Genomic DNA, 25,882 nt, shown 5'->3' with positions numbered 1-25,882 from the left:
TAAAGATCCTAAAAAAAATCCTCAGAGTTCCATCATTCAAAATGGAAACCATTCGGACAATTTTACCAATGATCAGGAGGGTCAATATATGACTACCGTGGACTTAAAGGATGCGTACCCGCATATTCCTATCCACAAGGATCACCATCAGTTCCTGAGGTTCGCCTTTCTGGACAAGCATTATCAGTTCGTGGCTCTTCCCTTCGGATTGGCCACTGCTCCCAGAATTTTCACAAAGGTGCTAGGGTCCCTTCTAGCGGTGCTAAGGCCAAGGGGCATTGCAATAGCACCTTACCTAGACGACATTTTAATACAAGTGTCGTCCTTTCACAAAGCAAAGGCTCATACAGACATTGTTCTAGCCTTTCTAAGGTCTCACGGGTGGAAGGTGAACATAGAAAAAAGTTCTCTGTCCCCGTTCACAAGGGTTCCCTTCCTGGGAACAATAATAGACTCAGTAGAAATGAAGATCTTTCTGACAGAGGTCAGGAAGTTTAAAACTTCTGAACACTTGTCGAGTTCTTCAATCCATTCCTCAACCCTCCACAGCTCAGTGCATGGAGGTAATAGGACTCATGGTTGCAGCAATGGACGTGGTCCTATTTGCTCGAATTCATTTAAGACCATTGCAATTGTGCATGCTCAAACAGTGGAATGGGGATTATGCAGATTTGTCTCCCCAGATTCAAATGGACCAGATAACCAGAGACTCACTCCTCTGGTGGTTGTCTCTGGATCACCTGTCTCAGGGAATGAGTTTCCGCAGACCGGAGTGGATCATTGTCACAACCGATGCCAGCCTCTTAGGCTGGGGCGCGATCTGGGAGTCCCTGAAGGCTCAGGGTCTATGGTCTCGGGAAGAATCTCTTCTCCAGATAAAGATTTTGGAATTGAGAGCAATATTTAATGCACTCCAGGCATGGCCTCAACTAGCGGATGCCAAATTCATCAGATTTCAGTCGGACAACATGACGACTGTAGTGTACATCAATCATCAGGGAGGAACAAAGAGTTCCCTGGCGATGAGGGAGGTAACCAAGATCATCAAATGGGCAGAGGATCACTCCTGCCATCTATCAGCAATTCACATCCCAGGAGTGGACAACTGGGAAGCGGATTATCTGAGTCGTCAGACTTTCCATCCGGGGGAGTGGGAACTTCACCCGGAGGCTTTTGCCCAGTTAACTCAACTATGGGGCATTCCAGATCTGGATCTGATGGCGTCACGTCAGAACTCCAAAGTTCCACGTTACGGGTCCAGGTCCAGGGATCCCAAGGCGACATTGGTAGATGCCTTAGTAGCGCCTTGGTCGTTCAATCTAGCTTATGTCTTTCCACCATTTCCCCTTCTCCCCCGGCTAGTAGCCAGGATCAAACAGGAGAAGGCTTCGGTAATTCTGATAGCTCCTGCGTGGCCACGCAGGACTTGGTATGCAGACCTGGTGAATATGTCATCGGTTCCACCATGGAAGCTACCTTTGAGGCAGGACCTTCTAATTCAAGGTCCATTCGAACATCCAAACCTAGTTTCTCTGCAATTGACTGCTTGGAGATTGAACGCTTGATTCTAGCTAAGCGTGGGTTTTCGGAATCAGTTATAGATACCCTGATACAGGCTAGAAAGCCCGTCACCAGGAAAATTTACCATAAGATATGGCGGAAATATCTTTGTTGGTGCGAATCCAAGGGTTACTCATGGAGTAAGATTAGGATTCCAAGGATTCTATCGTTTCTCCAAGAAGGATTGGAGAAAGGTTTGTCAGCTAGTTCCTTAAAAGGACAGATATCTGCTCTGTCTGTTTTGTTACACAAGCGTCTGGCAGCAATGCCAGATGTTCAGGCGTTTGTACAGGCTTTAGTCAGAATCAAGCCTGTCTATAGACCTGTGGCTCCTCCATGGAGTCTAAATTTAGTTCTTTCAGTTCTTCAAGGGGTTCCGTTTGAACCTCTACATTCCATAGATATTAAGTTACTATCTTGGAAAGTTTTGTTTTTGGTTGCTATTTCTTCTGCTAGAAGAGTTTCTAAATTGTCTGCTTTGCAGTGTAATTCACCTTACCTGGTGTTCCATGCAGATAAGGTCGTTTTACGTACCAAACCTGGTTTTCTTCCAAAAGTGGTTTCCAATAAGAATATTAACCAGGAAATAGTTGTTCCTTCTCTGTGTCCTAATCCAGTTTCTAACAAGGAACATCTGTTGAACAATCTTGATGTGGTTTGTGCTTTAAAGTTCTATCTTAAAGCAACTAAAGACTTAAGACAAACATCGTCCTTGTTTGTCGTCTATTCTGGCAAGAGGAGAGGTCAAAAGGCGACTGCGACCTCTCTGTCCTTCTGGCTGAAAAGCATCATCCGGCTGGCTTATGAGACTGCTGGAAGACAGCCCCCTGAACGAATTACAGCTCACTCTACTAGAGCTGTGGCTTCCACATGGGCTTTCAAGAATGAGGCTTCTGTTGAACAGATCTGTAAGGCAGCGACTTGGTCTTCACTGCATACATTTGCCAAATTTTACAAATTCAATACTTTTGCTTCTTCGGAGGCTATTTTTGGGAGAAAGGTTTTACAAGCAGTGGTGCCTTCCGTTTAGGTTACCTGACTTGTTCCCTCCCTTCATCCGTGTCCTAAAGCTTTGGTATTGGTTCCCACAAGTAAGGATGAAGCCGTGGACCGGATACACCGTAGGAGAAAGAAATTTATCAGGTAAACATAAATTCTGTTTTTTCAGGTGCCTATAAAGTGTGTGACAGAACCAGTCCCTGTGTCAGCGCTGAATGAGTTCTGTGTGTGTGTTTTTCAGGTGCGTATAAAGTGTGTGACAGAACCAGTCCCTGTGTCAGCGCTGAATGAGTTCTGTGTGTGTGTGTGTTTCAGGTGCGTATAAAGTGTGTGACAGAACCAGTCCCTGTGTCAGCGCTGAATGAGTTCTGTGTGTGTGTGTGTTTCAGGTGCCTATAAAGTGTGTGACAGAACTCAGTCCCTGTGTCAGCGCTGAATGAGTTCTGTGTGTGTGTGTGTTTCAGGTGCCTATAAAGTGTGTGACAGAACCAGTCCCTGTGTCAGCGCTGAATGAGTTGTGTGTGTGTTTCAGGTGCCTATAAAGTGTGTGACAGAACCAGTCCCTGTGTCAGCGCTGAATGAGTTGTGTGTGTTTCAGGTGCCTATAAAGTGTGTGACAGAACCAGTCACTGTGTCAGTGCTGAATGAGTTGTGTGTGTGTTTCAGGTGACTATAAAGTGTGTGACAGAACCAGTCCCTTGGTCAGCGCTGAATGAGTTGTGTGTGTGTTTCAGGTGCCTATAAAGTGTGTGACAGAACCAGTCCCTGTGTCAGCACTGAATGAGGTGTGTGTGTGTGTGTGTTTCAGGTGCCTATAAAGTGTGATGACGTTGCCGTGTATTTCTCTATGGAGGAGTGGGACTATATAGAGGGACAGAAGAAGATTTACAAGGATGTTGTGATGGAGACTCAGCAAGCACTAAGGACAATAGAGATCTCAGGAAATGAGAGCTCAGGTAACTCTGTGTTTTCCCATTACAGGAAGCAGATGTAAAATATATTGTAATATAACATTTTAAGAGGATTGTCCTTGTGCACGCACACTGTATAAACCACTTACCAGTTTGTGATAGAGAGTAAATTAAATCCAGTCCTGCGATTGTATTTGTAAAAAGGCAGACTGATACAGTTGAGACTAAACATTATAACACAAGTTTAATCTATTAGATTCTCTTTTTAAAAACATTGAAACATTCCCAATGCGTTTTGCCTAACACCAAGCCTTCCGCAGGGCTAGGACAAATTTGTGAAGCCACGTGAGGCGATTCACACAGGAGTTTATGGATTGATATGGGGACCAGATTGTCAAATATTTTGCGCAGATAATGTGTATAAACCCATTTAATTACTTCTATTAACAGGCCACTGTGAGGCTAATATAAATACAGAGTTAATATGTGAGAAGGGAGAGTACGAGAGACCTAACAAGCCACTCCCCCAAGGAGAGACCAGTTCTGCTGTCCTTAAAGGTAAGTGATACCTGTGATATTTTGCTTTACATTTTTTTTTAAAAAGCATTGGTCCTTGAAATTATTAAAGCGCTTTTTTAATGTAAAATTACTCTTTCACGATTCATTCAGATTAAAAAAAAAAAAAACAACTTCCAGTTTACTTCTGTTATCAAAGTACCTACAGAATCTAATTAGCGCTGTCACCAATATGCAGGGGTACAAATAAATAGAAAAGAAAAAGATGTAAAGAGTGTAAAATTAGATACAATTCAAACTAAAAATGAAACAATAAAATCACAATGTTGCTAAATAAAATACACTAAAAAAAAAAATGAATCACCAGTTTAGAATCCAGTAAAACTTCACATTTGGAATAAATCCGGTTCCGTTTTTTTCTTCCGGCCAAGTGGAGTAGGGTAAAAACAACGTTCTAAAAAATAGATATAAGCGCAACCGAACTCTAGTAATAATAAAATAACATAACATCAATCAATCCTTAAACATGGTAGCCATTCGTCCTCATGTCCTGTTAAGCTTTAATGTCCTACGTTCCCTTGTTGTGCTCACAGTACTTAGGCATCTGATGGAAACAAGATCTTGTTTGAAGCTGCCGGTACGTAGTTTTCTGCCGTCCACTTGAGAGCTACAGAAGCTTGTGGGGCTCTGCACACCTTTCTCAAGAGGAAATGTTCAATTCCTCACGCTGGTCACTCACTCTTATTTATGTGTCTATGGCTTATCTGATAGGTAACTGCTCCCGTGAACACGCCTCTCTCATTTCGCATCACACGGGCAGCAGTAAACATTATGAACAGTTCTTAATGCACATATAGACAGATTCAAAGGAACACGCGTGTCCAGCTTCTTGATTTAACTGTATATATACACATAACCTATTCTATCAATCTTTATAATCTTAATTAACCTGTTTTTTTGGGGGGGGGTTTAATTCTTTATTTAATACCAACAGTGGATACAAAATACTGAAAGCAAAATGGGCGTCACACAGGACAAACAAAATAAAAGATTACAGATAGTATGCAAATGAACCAAATACAGGAACCATGTGTATTAACCTTCTAGTATCCAAAATGTTGGGGTTTTAATTCTTCTTGTATTCTGTTACTATTAAAGCATAATTGTTGCTCCTTACACAACATGGGAAATATTATGAAGTAGATAGAAAATTGCATAATAAAAAGACAATGTGGGTTCGATTTATCATTCATATTTTCCTAGATTTTCTCCTAAAAGTTCTCATGAGAAATAATTCTCCTATTTATAATTCAAATATGTGCCTAAAATTGGGCAAGTTCGACTGTAAAATTCTCCTACTCTGTTCTCACTCTCCTTGGGAAAAAAAGGGTTAAATTAGATATTTTTAGTCGTATTTCATATAGTTCTCCTCATAATTCTCCTACTTACAAATGTATCATTTATATTCTCCTGTGGAGGACTGAAAGTTGTCCTGCAAGTTACTTCATTATAGCTCTCCATAGCTACAGTGGAGAACAGTATTAGAAATCTATTCTCTACCAGTTGTAGAAGCAGTTACACAAAAAAAGGGCTCTACAAGGTGCAAAAATTATCTATAACAAAGCACAATAATAATGGTTATTGGAGTGCAATAATAATTTATGATGGAGTGAAAAAATTATATATAATGGAACGCCAAAATAATATATAACAGAGCACAAAAATATCTATTGGGGCATAAAAATAAGATATAAAAGCGCGCTAAAATTGAAGCACAAAAACAATGAAAATGTAGATCTCTTTTCATATATGAAAGTTTGCTGAAGAGGGGCGTTAACAAAGCTACTAGGAAGGCTGTATAAAGATTTCTATTGGTTAATATATAAATGACATGGAGAATAGTTGCTTATCTTTAGTGATAAATAAGGAGAATATACTAATTTGACTGGAGATATTTATCATTAGTTCTCCTCAGCTCTCCTATGAAGAAAAAACTACTTTTTTAATGATAAATACAGGCGCACATGTGCACCTCTCCTAAGGAGAGCTGTGGATAACTGATAGGAGAACAGAAAGGAGAATTCCCCAAATGATTGATAAATCGAGCCCTTAATCAACCTAACCATGAAATGGGGAAATGCCCAGCATGTATATTCAGCTGGACGTAAGCTGACCTTGAGTTTGTGCTGTCCCAGGGAGGGTATAAATCAGCTCTATCCATTTATTAAATACAATTGTGTGTCACTAGGATTCTGTAGCTTATACTGCTCTGACGTACATTGCGTAATCAGGGTTTGTTTGAGGACTGAAAATTTAGGGGCCAAGTGAGCTTTCCAAGTTCTTAAGATAAGTTTGCGAGTTAGAAATGTAATCGTGTTAATTAAACTAAAGGTCTTGTGCACACCCTGAAATGTAACTAGAAAAAAACATCATGTGGTAGGATAGAGAAATCTAAAGATAAGACTAAATTCATCCAATAGGTCATTTTTTACCAAAACTGAGCCATTTTAGGGCAATCCCAGAAGTAGTGGAGCTGTTCATCTGCCTGGCTAGCACTGCATCTTGAACAAAAAATGTTTGAGTTGTACCATCTAGATAAGTTCTTTGGTGTTAAATAAGCCATATAGATCAGTTTTAAATGAGTCTCCCGCCAAGTTGTCGGAACCCATGATTTGTCCGTTATTTTGTATTTAAGTATTTGGAAAATATTTTATCCATTTGGTTTTTAGATAATCTGATCGGTAGAGGGAGGACGGTTCAGTATAGAATAGAAGGAGGAAATGGAGTATATTCCATTTTGATATAATTTGATTCTTCTAGGTAAGACTCGCACGGACCAGTCTGGACCATATTTTTGTTTCAATTTAGTGGTATAGTGCCTGAGCTGTAAGTAGGCATAAAAGTCTCTCTTAGATAATCCAAATGTATTACAGATATCGGGAAATGCTTCAAGAACCAAGTCAGATCTTATTATTTGTTTAACCCATCTTAAGCCTTTACTCTGCCATTGTCTGAAAATTTCTATTTGAAAGGCCCGGGGCGAAATTAGGGTTTCCTATGATCTGAAGAAATTCCGAAATATATGGGGTACATCTGGACTATGTTTTTAAGTTAATATAATTGTAATTATATAAGGTAAATATTTTTGACATGCTGACAAATTTTAGATAGTCAGGCCTTATGAGAGCATAGAAGATCGTGCACGTGTCTTGAACTATGGGGTTAATCAAAGTCTTGCTCTTGTTTTCAGTCCATAACTGAATGTTAGCTGATGTTTTCGATTTGTGGATTTTCCCGCTGATCAGAATTGCAAAACGCTTCTGTAGCTAATGCGCACAATGAACAACAATCAAAATGCATCTGAAATTAACCTGTTATGCTCCCAAACCATAAAGATATGTGTGTAGGTGTTTCTAAGCTATTTGACTAGGGGCATTGTGGGTACAGTGAGCATGTGCTTGTTGAGTTATAGATTTCGATAATTTTGATTTAGTGTAAAAACGTTTTCTCTCACCCCTTCTATTGATTAAGCAGCATTTGTATTTATTTGGTAAATTTGCCACCAAACGACACCCAATATGGCGTCTGGTAATGTCAGTGCGCATTGGTCCATGCCCAAGACCAGTGTGACGTCCGACAAGTGAAAAATGTCCCCCTGGAAATGGGTTGATAATTATTGATCTGTTATAAAAACAAACAGGACAGGCATTAGTTTTACTATAGGACCAGTTTTCACCGCAGCTATAAAGAATTGAAACTATGAAAATGGCTGACTGTGGTTGAGCATACCTCAGTATGCTAAAGTTTTATCAAAGGTGACGGAGCCAGTTCTGTAAAGCTTGTGAGATTCTATAAGAAGCCGCTGTACTAAGTCTATAAAGTTGGTTTCTTTCATGTAATTTGCAAGAGTCCATGAGCTAGTGACATATGGGATATACAATCCTACCAGGAGGGGCAAAGTTTCCCAAACCTCAAAATGCCTATAAATACACCCCTCACCACACCCACGATTCAGTTTTACAAACTTTGCCTCCTATGGAGGTGGTGAAGTAAGTTTTTCTATGTTGATATGCTCTTCTCAGCATTGTTGAAGCCCGATTCCTCTCAGAGTACAGCGAATGTCAGAGGGACGTGAAGGGAGTATCACTTATTGAATACAATGATTTCCCTAACGGGGGTCTATTTCATAGGTTCTCTGTTATCGGTCGTAGAGATTCATCTCCTACCTCCCTTTTCAGATCGACGATATACTCTCAATTTACCATTACCTCTACTGATAACTGTTTCACTACTGGTTTGGCTATCTGCTATATGTGGATGGGTGTGTTTTGGGAAGTATGTTTTTTATTACTTAAAGGGACACTGAACCCAAAAAAATTCTTTCGTGATTCAGATAGAGCATGCAATTTTAAGCAACTTTCTAATTTACTCCTATTATCAATGTTTCTAAGTTCTTTTGCTATCTTTATATAAAAATGAAGTCATCTAAGCTTTTTTCTTGGTTAAGAACTCTAGACAGCAGTTTTTGATTGGTGGATGAATTTATCCACCAATCAGCAAGGACAAACTAGGTTGTTCACCAAAAATGGGCTGGCATCTTAACTTACATTCTTGCATTTCAAATAAAGATTCAAAGAAAATGAAGAAAATTTGATAATAGGAGTAAATTAGAAAGTTGCTTAAAATGTCATGCTCTATCTGAATCACAAAAGAAAAAAACTGGGTTCAGTGTCCCTTTAAGACACGTCAGCTATGGTTTGGCACTTTATGCATTTATATAAAATTCTAAATATATGTATTGTAATTATATTTGCCATGAGTCAGGTTCATGTATTTCCTTCTGCAGACTGTCAGTTTCATATTTGGAATATTTTTTAAGAAAATTTTTTCTTTCCTGGGGTTTAGTCTTTTTTCAATTGACTACTTCTTCCAAATTGCGGGCGGTATTAGGCCCGCGGGTGCGCCAAATGCTAAACTTTATTGCGTCATTCTTGGCGCGAGAATTTTTTGACGCTAAAAATACGTCTATGACGCAACTTCGTCATTTCTGGCGTCATAGTTAACGCCGAAGCCTTACACACGTTTGCGTCATTAATGACGCGAGTGTGTCATTTCCGGTTATTATTGGCGCCAAAAAAGTTTTCAGTTACGTTTTGCGTCATACTTGGCGCCAAACTTTTTCATTATTTCAGTAACCCATTGATGTTTGCCTCCTGCCTTTTTCTCTATTAGAGGGCTATGCTATTTGCATTTTTTCCCATTCCTGAAAACTGTCATATAAGGAAATTGATAATTTTGCTTTATATGTTGTTTTTTCTTTTACATTTTGCAAGATGTCTCAATCTGATCCTGCCTCAGAAGTTTCTGCTGGAACATTGCTGCCTGACATCGGTTCTACCAAAGCTAAGTGCATTTGTTGTAAGATTGTGGAAATTATTTCGCCGAATGTCATAGTCATGTCATGATAAACTTTTACATGCAGATAGTGTGTCCATCAGTAATAGTACATTGCCAGTTGCAGTTCCTTCAACTTCTAATGTACATGATATACCTATAAATTTTAAATAATTTGTTTCTGATTCTATCCAGAAGGCTTTGTCTGCATTTCCTCCTTCTAATAAACGTAAAAGGTCTTTTAAAACTTCTCAATTTCAAATGACCAGCAACATAATAATTTATCCTCTTCTGATGAGGATTTATCTGATACAGAAGATCCTTCCTCAGACATTGACACTGGCAAATCTACTCATTTATTTAAAATAGAGTATATGTGTTCTTTATTAAAAGAAGTGTTAATTACTTTGGATATTGAGGTAACCAGTCCTCTTGACGTTCAGTCTAACAAACGTTTAAATGCTGTTTTTAAACCTCCTGTGGTTTCTCCAGGGGTTTTTCCTATTCCTGAGGCTATTTCTGATATGATTTCTAAGGAATGGAATAAGCCAGGTACTTCTTTTATTCCTTCTTCAAGGTTTAAAAAAGTGTATCCTTTACCAGCAAATTCCTATAGAGTTTTGGCAAAAAATCCCCAAAGTTGATGGGGCTATTTCTACTCTTGCTAAACGTACCACTATTCCTATGGGGGATAGTACTTCCTTTAAGGATCCTTTAGATAGGAAGCTTGAATCTTATCTAATGAAGGCCTATTTATATTCAGGTCATCTTCTCAGACCTGCAATTTCTTTGGCTGATGTTGCGGCTGCATCAACTTTCTGGTTGGAGAATTTAGCGCAATAAGAATTGGATTCTGACATATCTAGCAATATTCGCTTACTGCAACATGCTAATCATTTTATTTGTGATGCCATTTTTGATATTATCAAAATTGATGTTAGATCCATGTCTTTAGCTATATTAGGTAGAAGAGCTTTGTGGCTTAAATCTTGGAATGCTGATATGACATCAAAATCTAGATTACTATCTCTTTCTTTCCAAGGTAATAATTTATTTGGTTCTCAGTTGGATTCTATTATTTCAACTGTCACTGGTGGAAAGGGAGTTTTTCTGCCTCAGGATAAAAAACCTAAGGGTAAATCTAAGGCTTCTAACCGTTTTCGTTCCTTTCGTCAAAATAAGGAACAAAAACTTTATCCTTCCCCCAAGGAATCTGTTTCCAATTGGAAGACTTCCTCAAATTGGAATAAATCCAAGCCATTTAAGAAACCAAAGTCAGCCCCTAAGTCCGCATGAAGGTGCGGCGCTCATTCCAGCTCAGCTGGTAGGGGGCAGATTAAGGTTTTTCAAGGATATTTGGATAAATTCTGTCCAAAATCAATGGATTCAGAGCATTGTCTCTCAAGGGTATCGAATAGGATTCAGAGTAAGACCTCCTGTGAGAAGATTTTTTTCTCTCACGTATCCCAGCAAATCCAGTAAAAGCTCAGGCTTTCCTGAAGTGTGTTTCAGACCTGGAGTCTTCAGGGGTAATCATGCCAGTTCCTTTTCAGGAACAAGGTTTGGGTTTTTTTCAAATCTATTCATTGTCGAAAAGAAGGAAAATTTATTCAGACTAGTTCCGGATCTGAACATTTTGAATCGTTATGTAAGAGTACCAACTATCAAGATGGTGACTATAAGGACTATTCTGCCTTTTGTTCAGTGAGGACATTATATGTCCACAATAGACTTGCAAGATGCATACCTTCATATTCCGATTCATCCAGAACATTATCAGTTTCTGAGATTCTCTTTTCTAGACAAGCATTACCAATTTGTTGCTCTTCCATTTGGCCTAGCAACAGCTCCAAGAATCTTTTCAAAGGTTCTAGGTGCCCTACTCTCTGTAATCAGAGAACAGGGTATTGCGGTGTTTCCTTATTTGGACGATATCTTGGTACTAGCTCAGTCTTTACGTTCTGCAGAATCTCACCCGAATCAACTAGTGTTGTTTCTTCGGTAACATGGTTGGAGGATCAATTTACCAGAAAGTGTCTTGATTCCTCAGACAAGGGTCACCTTTTTAGGCTTCCAGATAGATTCAGTGTCCATGACTCTGTCTCTAACAAACAAGAGACGTTTAAAATTGGTTGCAGCCTGCCGGCACCTTCAGTCTCAGTCATTCCCTTCAGTGGCTATGTGCATGAAAGTTTTAGGTCTCATAACTGCAGCATCGGACACGATCCCCTTTGCTCGTTTTCACATGAGACCTCTACAGCTTTGTATGCTGAACCAATGGTGCAGGGATTATACAAAGATATCACAATTAATATCCTTAAATCCCAATGTACGACACTCTCTGACGTGGTGGAAAGATCACCATCGTTTAGTTCAAAGGGCTTCTTTGTTCGGCCAACCTGGACTGTGATCACAACAGATGCGAGTCTTTCAGGTTGGGGAGCTGTTTGGGGATCTCTGACAGCACAAGGGGTTTGGAAATCTCAAGAGGCGAGATTACCAATCAATATTTTAGAACTCCGTGCAATTCTCAGAGCTCTTCAGTTTTGGCCTCTGTTAAAGAGAGAACCGTTCATTTGTTTTCAGACAGACAATATTACAACAGTGGCATATGTCAATCATCAGGGTGGGACCCAGTTCCCAAGCTATGAAAGAAGTATCTCGGATATTTGCTTGGGCGGAATCTAGCTCCTGTCTAATCTCTGTGGTGCATATCCCAGGTGTAGACAATTGGGAGGCGGATTATCTCAGCCGTCAGACTTTACATCCAGGGGAGTGGCCTCTCCATCCAGATGTGTTTTCTCAGATTGTTCAGATGTGGGGTTTTCCAGAGATAGATCTCATGGCCTCTCATCTAAACAAGAAACTTCCCAGATACCTGTCCAGGTCCAGGGATGTTCAGGCGGAAGCAGTGGATGCGCTTACAGTTCCTTGGTGTTATCATCCTGCTTACATTTTCCCGCCTCTAGTTCTCCTTCCAAGAGTGATCTCCAAAATCATCATGGAACAATCGTTTGTGTTGCTGGTGTCTCCAGCATGGCCACACAGGTTTTGGTATGTGGATCTGGTTCGGATGTCCAGTTGCCAGCCTTGGCCACTTCCGTTAAGGCCGGACCTACTGTCTCAAGGTCCGTTTTTCCATCAGGATCTCAAATCATTAAATTTGAAGGTATGGAAATTGAACGCTTAGTACTAAGTCATAGGGGTTTCTCTGACTCAGTGATTAATACTATGTTACAAGCTCGTAAATCTGTCTCTAGAAAGATTTATTATAGAGTTTGGAAGACATACATTTCATGGTGTGCTTCTCATAAATTCTCTTGGCATTCTTTTAGAATTCCTAGAATTTTACAGTTTCTTCAGGATGGTTTGCATAAGGGTTTGTCTGCAAGTTCCTTGAAGGGAAAAATCTCTGCTCTTTCTGTTTTCTTTCACAGAAAGATTGCTATGCTTCCTGATATTCACTGTTTTGTACAGGCTTTAGTTCGTATTAAGTACTGAGAGGAGAAGGTTGGAACCTATATGATAATAGAATGTGTAATATTACTACTTGAGTGTTATACAATGTTGTAAATATAATATATAAATTTTTATTATTCAACACCCAAGGAGCAGTGCGTAAGCATGTCAAATACAATAAGTACAGTTTGTGACTACACCTTGCTGGGTAAGCAGGTTAGTCACCCAAGAGGAAAGATGCTTATATGCACTGAGATAATATTAAGTAAGTTATGAATTATAGATTACTTATGACGTCAAGAATACGAATGTAATAGTGTTTAAAATATAACTTTTATTAGTATCTTATATTAAAAAAGACAGCTTATGTGGATGATGATGCTGCCCTCAAAAATTAAAAGCACACTCACTGTGTTAGTGCAATTAACAGCTTATGCTTTTGTCTAGGAAAATTGTAACAGAACTTAGTATAGCTAATCGCGGTAAATTACAAAGGATCAGTATACTAAAGAGTATTACTGAGTGATCAAATCTACTTTGGGATTATTGGCTCTTTAGTAATTCCTTAATTATTATACCCAACTATATAGAAATCATCTTACGCTAAGTGAGCACCTGCTTGACAGATAATAGTCTAAAACTACTGAATTATCTTAGGTTATAGGGATAGTGCTAGTAATATTTAATAAGTGATTGCTTGGTAGGTATTTTGAATACTACTCGGTATACATAGAATTGCCTTCAATATATTGAAGTTACAAATCTCAATCTATTATGTTACAAGCTTACTAAATTATTGTTGCCCCCTGGATTATATTGTTCCATCAAGTAAAGGGCTAGTAAATTGTAGCATATAACATATGATTCGTGAGAGAATGTGAAAATATGTCGAACGCTATTTGGCTTAGTTCAATCTAAGCTCAAGTTAGAGGCAAATCCTTTATTACATATGTATTAGCTTGTGCTAATTGTTGATATTCTAATACCACCTAAAGTTGTAACACACAACCACTACGAGATACACAGTGCCTTTGTCTGTATTTAACACTAACCACCACCGGACTATAGCTAGTTGGTATTACTATGTCTGGCTAGATTCGGTTTAAGTATTTGTAGTAGTTAGGTATTTGGCGTAAGTACATGTATCTAGGCATAAGAGCCTTAAGCATCTGAGTCTATATAGTTGTTAATATTCTAATACCAACTACAATTGTAACACACAATTACTTCGAGATAAACAGAGCCTTGCTCTATATTAAACATTAACAACCACCGTACTGAAGCTAGATTGTATTACTGTGTCTGGCTAGACTCGGTTTGAGTATTTTTAGTGGTTTAGGTATTTGGCGTAAATAAATGTATCTAGGCATAAGAGCCTTTAATGGCTAAGTCCATATACTTGTTAATATTCTAATACCACTTGAAATTGTAACACACAATCACTTCGAGATAAACAAAGTCTAGCTCTGGATAAACACTAACAACCACCGTACTGAAGCTAGATTGTATTGCCGTGACCGGCTAGACTCGGTTTTAGTATTTTTGTAGTTTAGGTATTTAGCTTAAGTACTTATATCTAAGCATAAGAGCCTGTAGCGACTAAGTCTAGATTTTTTTCTATTAATTCAGCATGCTGTAATTTCTAATAGTTATTCCACAAGTGAGGCTAATTTAAAAAAAGACCCCTGACGCGGCGTTTCACTAACGCTTCCTCAGAGGGGTTACGCGGGCCGACTAACATCCGGTCTTATATACCCGTATGTTGTGCATGGCTCTGAGTCATGATTGGGCTATTGATCCAATTGCCTATTAGTTGGAGTACATGTCAATCCACCTTAGTGACGTGAAATGTCTTGAGCAGTTGTCTGACGATAAGGAAACGTAGTTGCAAATGGTAAACTTTGTGATATTTTGTATCAGTTTATATAAGTTTATATTGTTTATGAATTGTGTTAAACGATCGTGCTTAGAAATTAAAGGTATGCCCGATTAGATTGATTAGGTTGATTTGGTTGAAAAGTTGTATTACCTACGATCCAAGTTTACCTAAGATGCGACAGGAGGAGAAGAAGAAGGAGGAAAGAAGAGAAAGATATACCGAAGGATGTTAATACCGGACAAGTATATACTGTCCGGCTATTGAGAATTTTGGGTACAGAATTACTTTGAGTTAGAATTATATTAATGGACTAATGGTGATATATGACAGTGCAATAAAACAATGAAATCGTGTGTGTTTATTAAATAGATTTATAAATAATAATAAAATATTGTATGAATTGTTTTTTTGTGAAAAATAAAACTTACTCATGTGTGGTGCCACTTGGTGTTAGTGTTATTTAATTACAATAAATTGTGTGTTAAAAAATATATTTAAAAAGGGGGAGTGAAATACACATAACGTGTAAAAATAAGCATATTTTTTTTGGCAATGTGAACAATACCTATGTGCCCTATATACCTACAGATATATAGCTATCTTAGTATATCTTTAAGGGTTCAGTTAACTTAAGCTCAAACGTTAAAAAATATGTGCCATGTGCTTTCCTAAAAATAATATAAGTGACTTACAGTCTGTTTGAGTGACTTACAGTCTGAGTGATTTAATATAAATTTAACCCCAGAAATAAAGGATGATATATTGAATGTGGGAAATATGTTAAAATTACCCTAACAGATTAGAATAAAACACAATAAGACTCAATAAAAATAAGACATAAATTCTTTTCAACCATCAAGGGAGATATAACATATTTCCCACATTCAATATATCATCCTTTATTTCTGGGGTTAAATTTATATTAAATCACTCAGACTGTAAGTCACTCAAACAGACTGTAAGTCACTTATATTATTTTTAGGAAAGCACATGGCACATATTTTTTAACGTTTGAGCTTAAGTTAACTGAACCCTTAAAGATATACTAAGATAGCTATATATCTGTAGGTATATAGGGCACATAGGTATTGTTCACATTGCCAAAAAAAATATGCTTATTTTTACACGTTATGTGTATTTCACTCCCCCTTTTTAAATATATTTTTTAACACACAATTTATTGTAATTAAATAACACTAACACCAAGTGGCACCACACATGAGTAAGTTTTATTTTTATTTTTCACAAAAAATCAATTCATACAATATTTTATTATTATTTATAAATCTATTTAATAAACACACACGATTTCATTGTTTTATTGCACTGTCATATATCACCATTAGTCCATTAATATAATTCTAACTCAAAGTAATTCTGTACCCAAAATTCTCAATAGCCGGACAGTATATACTTGTCCGGTATTAACATCCTTCGGTATATCTTTTTCTCTTCTTTCCTCCTTCTTCTTCTTCTCCTCCTGTCGCATCTTAGGTAAACTTGGATCGTAGGTAATACAACTTTTCAACCAAATCAACCTAATCAATCTAATCGGGCATACCTTTAATTTCTAAGCACGATCGTTTAACACAATTCATAAACAATATAAACTTATATAAACTGATACAAAATATCACAAAGTTTACCATTTGCAACTACGTTTCCTTATCGTCAGACAACTGCTCAAGACATTTCACGTCACTAAGGTGGATTGACATGTACTCCAACTAATAGGCAATTGGATCAATAGCCCAATCATGACTCAGAGCCATGCACAACATACGGGTATATAAGACCGGATGTTAGTCGGCCCGCGTAACCCCTCTGAGGAAGCGTTAGTGAAACGCCGCGTCAGGGGTCTTTTTTTAAATTAGCCTCACTTGTGGAATAACTATTAGAAATTACAGCATGCTGAATTAATAGAAAAAAATCTAGACTTAGTCGCTACAGGCTCTTATGCTTAGATATAAGTACTTAAGCTAAATACCTAAACTACAAAAATACTAAAACCGAGTCTAGCCGGTCACGGCAATACAATCTAGCTTCAGTACGGTGGTTGTTAGTGTTTATCCAGAGCTAGACTTTGTTTATCTCGAAGTGATTGTGTGTTACAATTTCAAGTGGTATTAGAATATTAACAAGTATATGGACTTAGCCGTTAAAGGCTCTTATGCCTAGATACATTTATTTACGCTAAATACCTAAACCACTAAAAATACTCAAACCGAGTCTAGCCAGACACAGTAATACAATCTAGCTTCAGTACGGTGGTTGTTAATGTTTAATATAGAGCAAGGCTCTGTTTATCTCGAAGTAATTGTGTGTTACAATTGTAGTTGGTATTAGAATATTAACAACTATATAGACTCAGATGCTTAAGGCTCTTATGCCTAGATACATGTACTTACGCCAAATACCTAACTACTACAAATACTTAAACCGAATCTAGCCAGACATAGTAATACCAACTAGCTATAGTCCGGTGGTGGTTAGTGTTAAATACAGACAAAGGCACTGTGTATCTCGTAGTGGTTGTGTGTTACAACTTTAGGTGGTATTAGAATATCAACAATTAGCACAAGCTAATACATATGTAATAAAGGATTTGCCTCTAACTTGAGCTTAGATTGAACTAAGCCAAATAGCGTTCGACATATTTTCACATTCTCTCACGAATCATATGTTATATGCTACAATTTACTAGCCCTTTACTTGATGGAACAATATAATCCAGGGGGCAACAATAATTTAGTAAGCTTGTAACATAATAGATTGAGATTTGTAACTTCAATATATTGAAGGCAATTCTATGTATACCGAGTAGTATTCAAAATACCTACCAAGCAATCACTTATTAAATATTACTAGCACTATCCCTATAACCTAAGATAATTCAGTAGTTTTAGACTATTATCTGTCAAGCAGGTGCTCACTTAGCGTAAGATGATTTCTATATAGTTGGGTATAATAATTAAGGAATTACTAAAGAGCCAATAATCCCAAAGTAGATTTGATCACTCAGTAATACTCTTTAGTATACTGATCCTTTGTAATTTACCACGATTAGCTATACTAAGTTCTGTTACAATTTTCCTAGACAAAAGCATAAGCTGTTAATTGCACTAACACAGTGAGTGTGCTTTTAATTTTTGAGGGCAGCATCATCATCCACATAAGCTGTCTTTTTTAATATAAGATACTAATAAAAGTTATATTTTAAACACTATTACATTCGTATTCTTGACGTCATAAGTAATCTATAATTCATAACTTACTTAATATTATCTCAGTGCATATAAGCATCTTTCCTCTTGGGTGACTAACCTGCTTACCCAGCAAGGTGTAGTCACAAACTGTACTTTTAGTTCGTATTAAGCCTGTCATTAAATCAATTTCTCCTCCTTGGAGTCTAAATTTGGTTCTGAAGGCTTTACAGGCTCCTGCATTTGAGCCTATGCATTCTTTGGACATTAAACTACTTTCTTGGAAAGTGTTGTTCCTTTTGGCTATCTCTTCTGCTAGAAGAGTTTTTCTGAGCTATCTGCTCTTTCTCGTGAGTCTCCTTTTCTGATTTCTCCAACATAGGTGTGTCCGGTCCACGGCGTCATCCTTACTTGTGGGATATTCTCTTCCCCAACAGGAAATGGCAAAGAGCCCAGCAAAGCTGGTCACATGATCCCTCCTAGGCTCCGCCTACCCCAGTCATTCTCTTTGCCGTTGTACAGGCAACATCTCCACGGAGATGGCTTAGAGTTTTTTAGTGTTTAACTGTAGTTTTTATTATTCAATCAAGAGTTTGTTATTTTGAAATAGTGCTGGTATGTACTATTTACTCAGAAACAGAAAAGTGATGAAGATTTCTGTTTGTATGAGGAAAATGATTTTAGCAACCGTCACTAAAATCCATGGCTGTTCCACACAGGACTGTTGAGAGCAATTAACTTCAGTTGGGGGAACAGTGAGCAGTCTCTTGCTGCTTGAGGTATGACACATTCTAACAAGACGATGTAATGCTGGAAGCTGTCATTTTCCCTATGGGATCCGGTAAGCCATGTTTATTACGATCGTAAATAAGGGCTTCACAAGGGCTTATTAAGACTGTAGACTTTTTCTGGGCTAAATCGATTCATTATTAAACACATATTTAGCCTTGAGGAATCATTTTATCTGGGTATTTTGATATAATAATATCGGCAGGCACTGTTTTAGACACCTTATTCTTTAGGGGCTTTCCCAAAGCATAGGCAGAGCCTCATTTTCGCGCCGGTGTTGCGCACTTGTTTTTGAGAGGCATGGCATGCAGTCGCATGTGAGAGGAGCTCTGATACTTAGAAAAGACTTTCTGAAGGCGTCATTTGGTATCGTATTCCCCTTTGGGCTTGGTTGGGTCTCAGCAAAGCAGATACCAGGGACTGTAAAGGGGTTAAAGTTCAAAACGGCTCCGGTTCCGTTATTTTAAGGGTTAAAGCTTCCAAATTTGGTGTGCAATACTTTTAAGGCTTTAAGACACTGTGGTGAAAATTTGGTGAATTTTGAACAATTCCTTCATGTTTTTTCGCAATTGCAGTAATAAAGTGTGTTCAGTTTAAAATTTAAAGTGACAGTAACGGTTTTATTTTAAAACGTTTTTTGTACTTTGTTATCAAGTTTATGCCTGTTTAACATGTCTGAACTACCAGATAGACTGTGTTCTGAATGTGGGGAAGCCAGAATTCCTATTCATTTAAATAAATGTGATTTATGTGACAATGACAATGATGCCCAAGATGATTCCTCAAGTGAGGGGAGTAAGCATGGTACTGCATCATTCCCTCCTTCGTCTACACGAGTCTTGCCCACTCAGGAGGCCCCTAGTACATCTAGCGCGCCAATACTCCTTACTATGCAACAATTAACGGCTGTAATGGATAATTCTGTCAAAAACATTTTAGCCAAAATGAACACTTATCAGCGTAAGCGCGACTGCTCTGTTTTAGATACTGAAGAGCATGACGACGCTGATAATAATATTTCTGAAGGGCCCCTAACCCAGTCTGATGGGGCCAGGGAGGTTTTGTCTGAGGGAGAAATTACTGATTCAGGGAACATTTCTCAACAAGCTGAACCTGATGTGATTACATTTAAATTTAAGTTGGAACATCTCCGCATTCTGCTTAAGGAGGTATTATCCACTCTGGATGATTGTGACAAGTTGGTCATCCCAGAGAAACTATGTAAAATGGACAAGTTCCTAGAGGTGCCGGGGCTCCCAGAAGCTTTTCCTATACCCAAGCGGGTGGCGGACATTGTTAATAAAGAATGGGAAAGGCCCGGTATTCCTTTCGTCCCTCCCCCCATATTTAAAAAATTGTTTCCTATGGTCGACCCCAGAAAGGACTTATGGCAGACAGTCCCCAAGGTCGAGGGAGCGGTTTCCACTTTAAACAAACGCACCACTATACCCATAGAGGATAGTTGTGCTTTCAAAGATCCTATGGATAAAAAATTAGAAGGTTTGCTTAAAAAGATGTTTGTTCAGCAGGGTTACCTTCTACAACCAATTTCATGCATTGTCCCTGTCGCTACAGCCGCATGTTTCTGGTTCGATGAGCTGATAAAGGCGGTCGATAGTGATTCTCCTCCTTATGAGGAGATTATGGACAGAATCAATGCTCTCAAATTGGCTAATTCTTTCACCCTAGACGCCACTTTGCAATTGGCTAGGTTAGCGGCTAAGAATTCTGGGTTTGCTATTGTGGCGCGCAGAGCGCTTTGGTTGAAATCTTGGTCGGCTGATGCGTCTTCCAAGAACAAGCTACTTAACTTTCCTTTCAAGGGGAAAACGCTGTTTGGCCCTGACTTGAAAGAGATTATCTCTGATATCACTGGGGGTAAGGGCCACGCCCTTCCTCAGGATCGGCCTTTCAAGGCCAAAAATAAACCTAATTTTCGTCCCTTTCGTAGAAACGGACCAGCCCAAAGTGCTACGTCCTCTAAGCAAGAGGGTAATACTTCTCAAGCCAAGCCAGCTTGGAGACCAATGCAAGGCTGGAACAAGGGAAAGCAGGCCAAGAAACCTGCCACTGCTACCAAGACAGCATGAAATGTTGGCCCCCGATCCGGGACCGGATCTGGTGGGGGGCAGACTCTCTCTCTTCGCTCAGGCTTGGGCAAGAGATGTTCTGGATCCTTGGGCGCTAGAAATAGTCTCCCAAGGTTATCTTCTGGAATTCAAGGGACTTCCCCCAAGGGGGAGGTTCCACAGGTCTCAGTTGTCTTCAGACCACATAAAAAGACAGGCATTCTTACATTGTGTAGAAGACCTGTTAAAAATGGGAGTGATTCATCCTGTTCCATTAAGAGAACAAGGGATGGGGTTCTACTCCAATCTGTTCATAGTTCCCAAAAAAGAGGGAACGTTCAGACCAATCTTAGATCTCAAGATCTTAAACAAGTTTCTCAAGGTTCCATCGTTCAAGATGGAAACCATTCGAACTATTCTTCCTTCCATCCAGGAAGGTCAATTCATGACCACGGTGGATTTAAAGGATGCGTATCTACATATTCCTATCCACAAGGAACATCATCGGTTCCTAAGGTTCGCATTCCTGGACAAGCATTACCAGTTCGTGGCGCTTCCTTTCGGGTTAGCCACTGCTCCAAGGATTTTCACAAAGGTACTAGGGTCCCTTCTAGCTGTGCTAAGACCAAGGGGCATTTCTGTAGTACCTTACTTGGACGACATTCTGATTCAAGCGTCGTCCCTTCCTCAAGCAAAGGCTCACACGGACATTGTCCTGGCCTTTCTCAGATCTCACGGATGGAAAGTGAACGTGGAAAAGAGTTCTCTATCTCCGTCAACAAGGGTTCCCTTCTTGGGAACAATAATAGACTCCTTAGAAATGAGGATTTTTCTGACAGAGGCCAGAAAAACAAAACTTCTAGACTCTTGTCGGATACTTCATTCCGTTCCTCTTCCTTCCATAGCTCAGTGCATGGAAGTGATCGGGTTGATGGTAGCGGCAATGGACATAGTTCCTTTTGCGCGCATTCATCTCAGACCATTACAACTGGGCATGCTCAGTCAGTGGAATGGGGACTATACAGACTTGTCTCCGAAGATACAAGTAAATCAGAGGACCAGAGACTCACTCCGTTGGTGGCTGTCCCTGGACAACCTGTCACAAGGGATGACATTCCGCAGACCAGAGTGGGTCATTGTCACGACCGACGCCAGTCTGATGGGCTGGGGCGCGGTCTGGGGATCCCTGAAAGCTCAGGGTCTTTGGTCTCGGGAAGAATCTCTTCTACCGATAAATATTCTGGAACTGAGAGCGATATTCAATGCTCTCAAGGCTTGGCCTCAGCTAGCGAGGGCCAAGTTCATACGGTTTCAATCAGACAACATGACAACTGTTGCGTACATCAACCATCAGGGGGGAACAAGGAGTTCCCTAGCGATGGAAGAAGTGACCAAAATCATTCTATGGGCGGAGTCTCACTCCTGCCACCTGTCTGCTATCCACATCCCAGGAGTGGAAAATTGGGAAGCGGATTTTCTGAGTCGTCAGACATTACATCCGGGGGAGTGGGAACTCCATCCGGGAATCTTTGCCCAAGTCACTCAGCTGTGGGGCATTCCAGACATGGATCTGATGGCCTCTCGTCAGAACTTCAAAGTTCCTTGCTACGGGTCCAGATCCAGGGATCCCAAGGCGGCTCTAGTGGATGCACTAGTAGCACCTTGGACCTTCAAACTAGCTTATGTGTTCCCGCCGTTTCCTCTCATCCCCAGGCTGGTAGCCAGGATCAATCAGGAGAGGGCGTCGGTGATCTTGATAGCTCCTGCGTGGCCACGCAGGACTTGGTATGCAGATCTGGTGAATATGTCATCGGCTCCACCTTGGAAGCTACCTTTGAGACGAGACCTGCTTGTTCAGGGTCCGTTCGAACATCCGAATCTGGTTTCACTCCAGCTGACTGCTTGGAGATTGAACACTTGATCTTATCGAAGCGAGGGTTCTCAGATTCTGTTATCGATACTCTTGTTCAGGCCAGAAAGCCTGTAACTAGAAAGATTTACCACAAAATTTGGAAAAGATATATCTGTTGGTGTGAATCTAAAGGATTCCCTTGGGACAAGGTTAAGATTCCTAAGATTTTATCCTTCCTTCAAGAAGGATTGGAAAAAGGATTATCTGCAAGTTCCCTGAAGGGACAGATTTCTGCCTTGTCTGTGTTACTTCACAAAAAGCTGGCAGCTGTGCCAGATGTTCAAGCTTTTGTTCAGGCTCTGGTTAGAATTAAGCCTGTTTACAAACCTTTGACTCCTCCTTGGAGTCTCAATTTAGTTCTTTCAGTTCTTCAGGGGGTTCCGTTTGAACCCTTACATTCCGTTGATATTAAGTTATTATCTTGGAAAGTTTTGTTTTTAGTTGCAATTTCTTCTGCTAGAAGAGTTTCAGAATTATCTGCTCTGCAGTGTTCTCCTCCTTATCTGGTGTTCCATGCAGATAAGGTGGTTTTACGTACTAAACCTGTTTTTCTTCCAAAAGTTGTTTCTAACAAAAACATTAACCAGGAGATTATCGTACCTTCTCTGTGTCCGAAACCAGTTTCAAAGAAGGAACGTTTGTTGCACAATTTGGATGTTGTTCGCGCTCTAAAATTCTATTTAGATGCTACAAAGGATTTTAGACAAACATCTTCCTTGTTTGTTGTTTATTCCGGTAAAAGGAGAGGTCAAAAAGCAACTTCTACCTCTCTCTCTTTTTGGATTAAAAGCATCATCAGATTGGCTTACGAGACTGCCGGACGGCAGCCTCCCGAAAGAATCACAGCTCATTCCACTAGGGCTGTGGCTTCCACATGGGCCTTCAAGAACGAGGCTTCTGTTGATCAGATATGTAGGGCAGCGACTTGGTCTTCACTGCACACTTTTACCAAATTTTACAAGTTTGATACTTTTGCTTCTTCTGAGGCTATTTTTGGGACAAAGGTTTTGCAAGCCGTGGTGCCTTCCATTTAGGTGACCTGATTTGCTCCCTCCCTTCATCCGTGTCCTAAAGCTTTGGTATTGGTTCCCACAAGTAAGGATGACGCCGTGGACCGGACACACCTATGTTGGAGAAAACAGAATTTATGTTTACCTGATAAATTACTTTCTCCAACGGTGTGTCCGGTCCACGGCCCGCCCTGGTTTTTTTAATCAGGTCTGATATTTTCTTTAACTACAGTCACCACGGTACCATATGGTTTCTCCTATGCAAATATTCCTCCTTACGTCGGTCGAATGACTGGGGTAGGCGGAGCCTAGGAGGGATCATGTGACCAGCTTTGCTGGGCTCTTTGCCATTTCCTGTTGGGGAAGAGAATATCCCACAAGTAAGGATGACGCCGTGGACCGGACACACCGTTGGAGAAAGTAATTTATCAGGTAAACATAAATTCTGTTTTTTCATCAGGATAAGGCAGTTTTGCGGACTTCTTTTCAATTTGAATTCTAACAACATTAATAGAGAAATTTTTGTCCCTTGTGTCCTAATCCTAAGAATTCTTTGGAAAGATTCTTACATTCTTTGGATGTGGTAAGAGCTTTGAAATATTATGTGGAAGCTTCTAAAGATTTCAGGAAGACTTCCAGTCTGTTTTATTTTCTGGTCCTAGGAAAGGTCAGAAGGCTTCTGCTATTTCCTTGGCTTCTTGGTTGAAACTTTTGATTCATCAAGCTTATTTGGAGTCTGGTCAGGCCCCGCCTCAGAGAATTACAGCTCATTCTACTAGATCAGTCTCCACTTCGTGGGCCTTTAAGAATTAAGCTTCAGTTGATCAGATTTGCAAAGCGGCAACTTGGTCCTCTTTGCATACATTTACTAAATTCTACCGTTTTGATGTATTTGCTTCTTCAGAAGCAGTTTTTGGTAGAAACGTTCTTCAGGCAGCGGTTTCAGTTTGATTCTTCTGCTTTTGATTTAAGTTTTTTTTCTTTCATTTATGAGAATAAACTTATTTTTTTGGGTTGTGGATTCATTTTTTCAGCGGAAAATGGCTGTTTCTTCTGTTATGTGTGATCAGTCCACGGGTCATCATTACTTCTGGGATATAACTCCTCCCCAACAGGAAATGCAAGAGGATTCACCCAGCAGAGCTGCATATAGCTCCTCCCCTCTACGTCAGTCCCAGTCATTCTCTTGCACCCAACGACTAGATAGGATGTGTGAGAGGACTATGGTGATTATACTTAGTTTTTATGACTTCAATCAAAAGTTTGTTATTTTAAAATAGCACCGGAGCGTGTTATTACTTCTCTGGCAGAGTTTGAGGAAGAATCTGACAGAGATTTTTTACTATGATTTTAACCGGAGTCGTTAAGATCATATTGCTGTTCTCGACCATCTGAGGGAGGTAAAGGCTTCAGATCAGGGGACAGCGGGCAGATGAATCTGCATTGAGGTATGTGGCAGTTTTTATTTTCTGAATGGAATTGATGAGAAAAGCCTGCCATACCGTTAAAATGACATGTATGTATACACTTCAGTATTCTGGGGATGGTATTTCACCGGAACTACTGTGTTAAAGGTCACTAATCCTTTTAATAACTATTCTCATGTTAAACGTTTTTGCTGGAATGTAGAATCGTTTACATTGCTGAGGTACTGTGTGAATAAATACTTGGGCATTATTTTCCACTTGGCAGTTTTTTGCTTTAATTGTGACAGTTTCGTTTCTCTTCACTGCTGTGTGGGAGAGGGAGGGGCCGTTTTTGGCGCTCTTTGCTACGCATCAAAAAATTCCAGTCAGCTAATTTTATATTTCCTGCATGATCCGGTTCATCTCTGACAGATCTCAGGGGTCTTCAAACTTCTTTGAAGGGAGGTAAATTCTCTCAGCAGAGCTGTGAGAATTCTTATAGTGACTGTGAATAAAAAACGTTGTTTTGTTTTCTTATGTACAAATTTAATTAGTGTTGTTTTTTACTAATGGGAACAAACCTTTGCTAAAAGTTGTGTTGTTTTAAAGTTTGATGCTATAACTGTTTTTCAGTTCATTATTTCAACTGTCATTTAATCGTTAGTACCTCTTTGAGGCACAGTGCGTTTTTTTGCTAAAAAAGATTATAACCAAGTTGTAAGTTTTTTTGCTAGTGTGTTAAACATGTCTGACTCAGAGGAAGATATCTGTGTCA

The 25,882-nt window shown here is 39.4% G+C and overlaps 1 protein-coding gene across 4 annotated transcripts in view; it reads left to right on the top strand.

Annotated features, from left to right (window-relative positions):
- Window positions 1-25,882, top strand: part of LOC128666744 (zinc finger protein 383-like) — a 207,740-nt gene that overhangs the window by 62,418 nt on the left and 119,440 nt on the right. For all 4 annotated transcript variants that reach the window (XM_053721500.1, XM_053721503.1, XM_053721502.1 and 1 more), the window contains 2 exons: window positions 3,368-3,515; window positions 3,921-4,028. In XM_053721500.1, the coding sequence (XP_053577475.1) occupies window positions 3,368-3,515; window positions 3,921-4,028 (256 nt within the window). The remainder of the gene's footprint in view (window positions 1-3,367; window positions 3,516-3,920; window positions 4,029-25,882) is intronic.

Source organism: Bombina bombina, chromosome 7 (assembly GCF_027579735.1).
Source record: "Bombina bombina isolate aBomBom1 chromosome 7, aBomBom1.pri, whole genome shotgun sequence".
Classification (NCBI taxonomy): Eukaryota; Metazoa; Chordata; class Amphibia; order Anura; family Bombinatoridae; genus Bombina; species Bombina bombina.
Note: the sequence above shows the minus strand (reverse complement) of the source record. Positions and strands in the feature narration are given on the sequence as shown.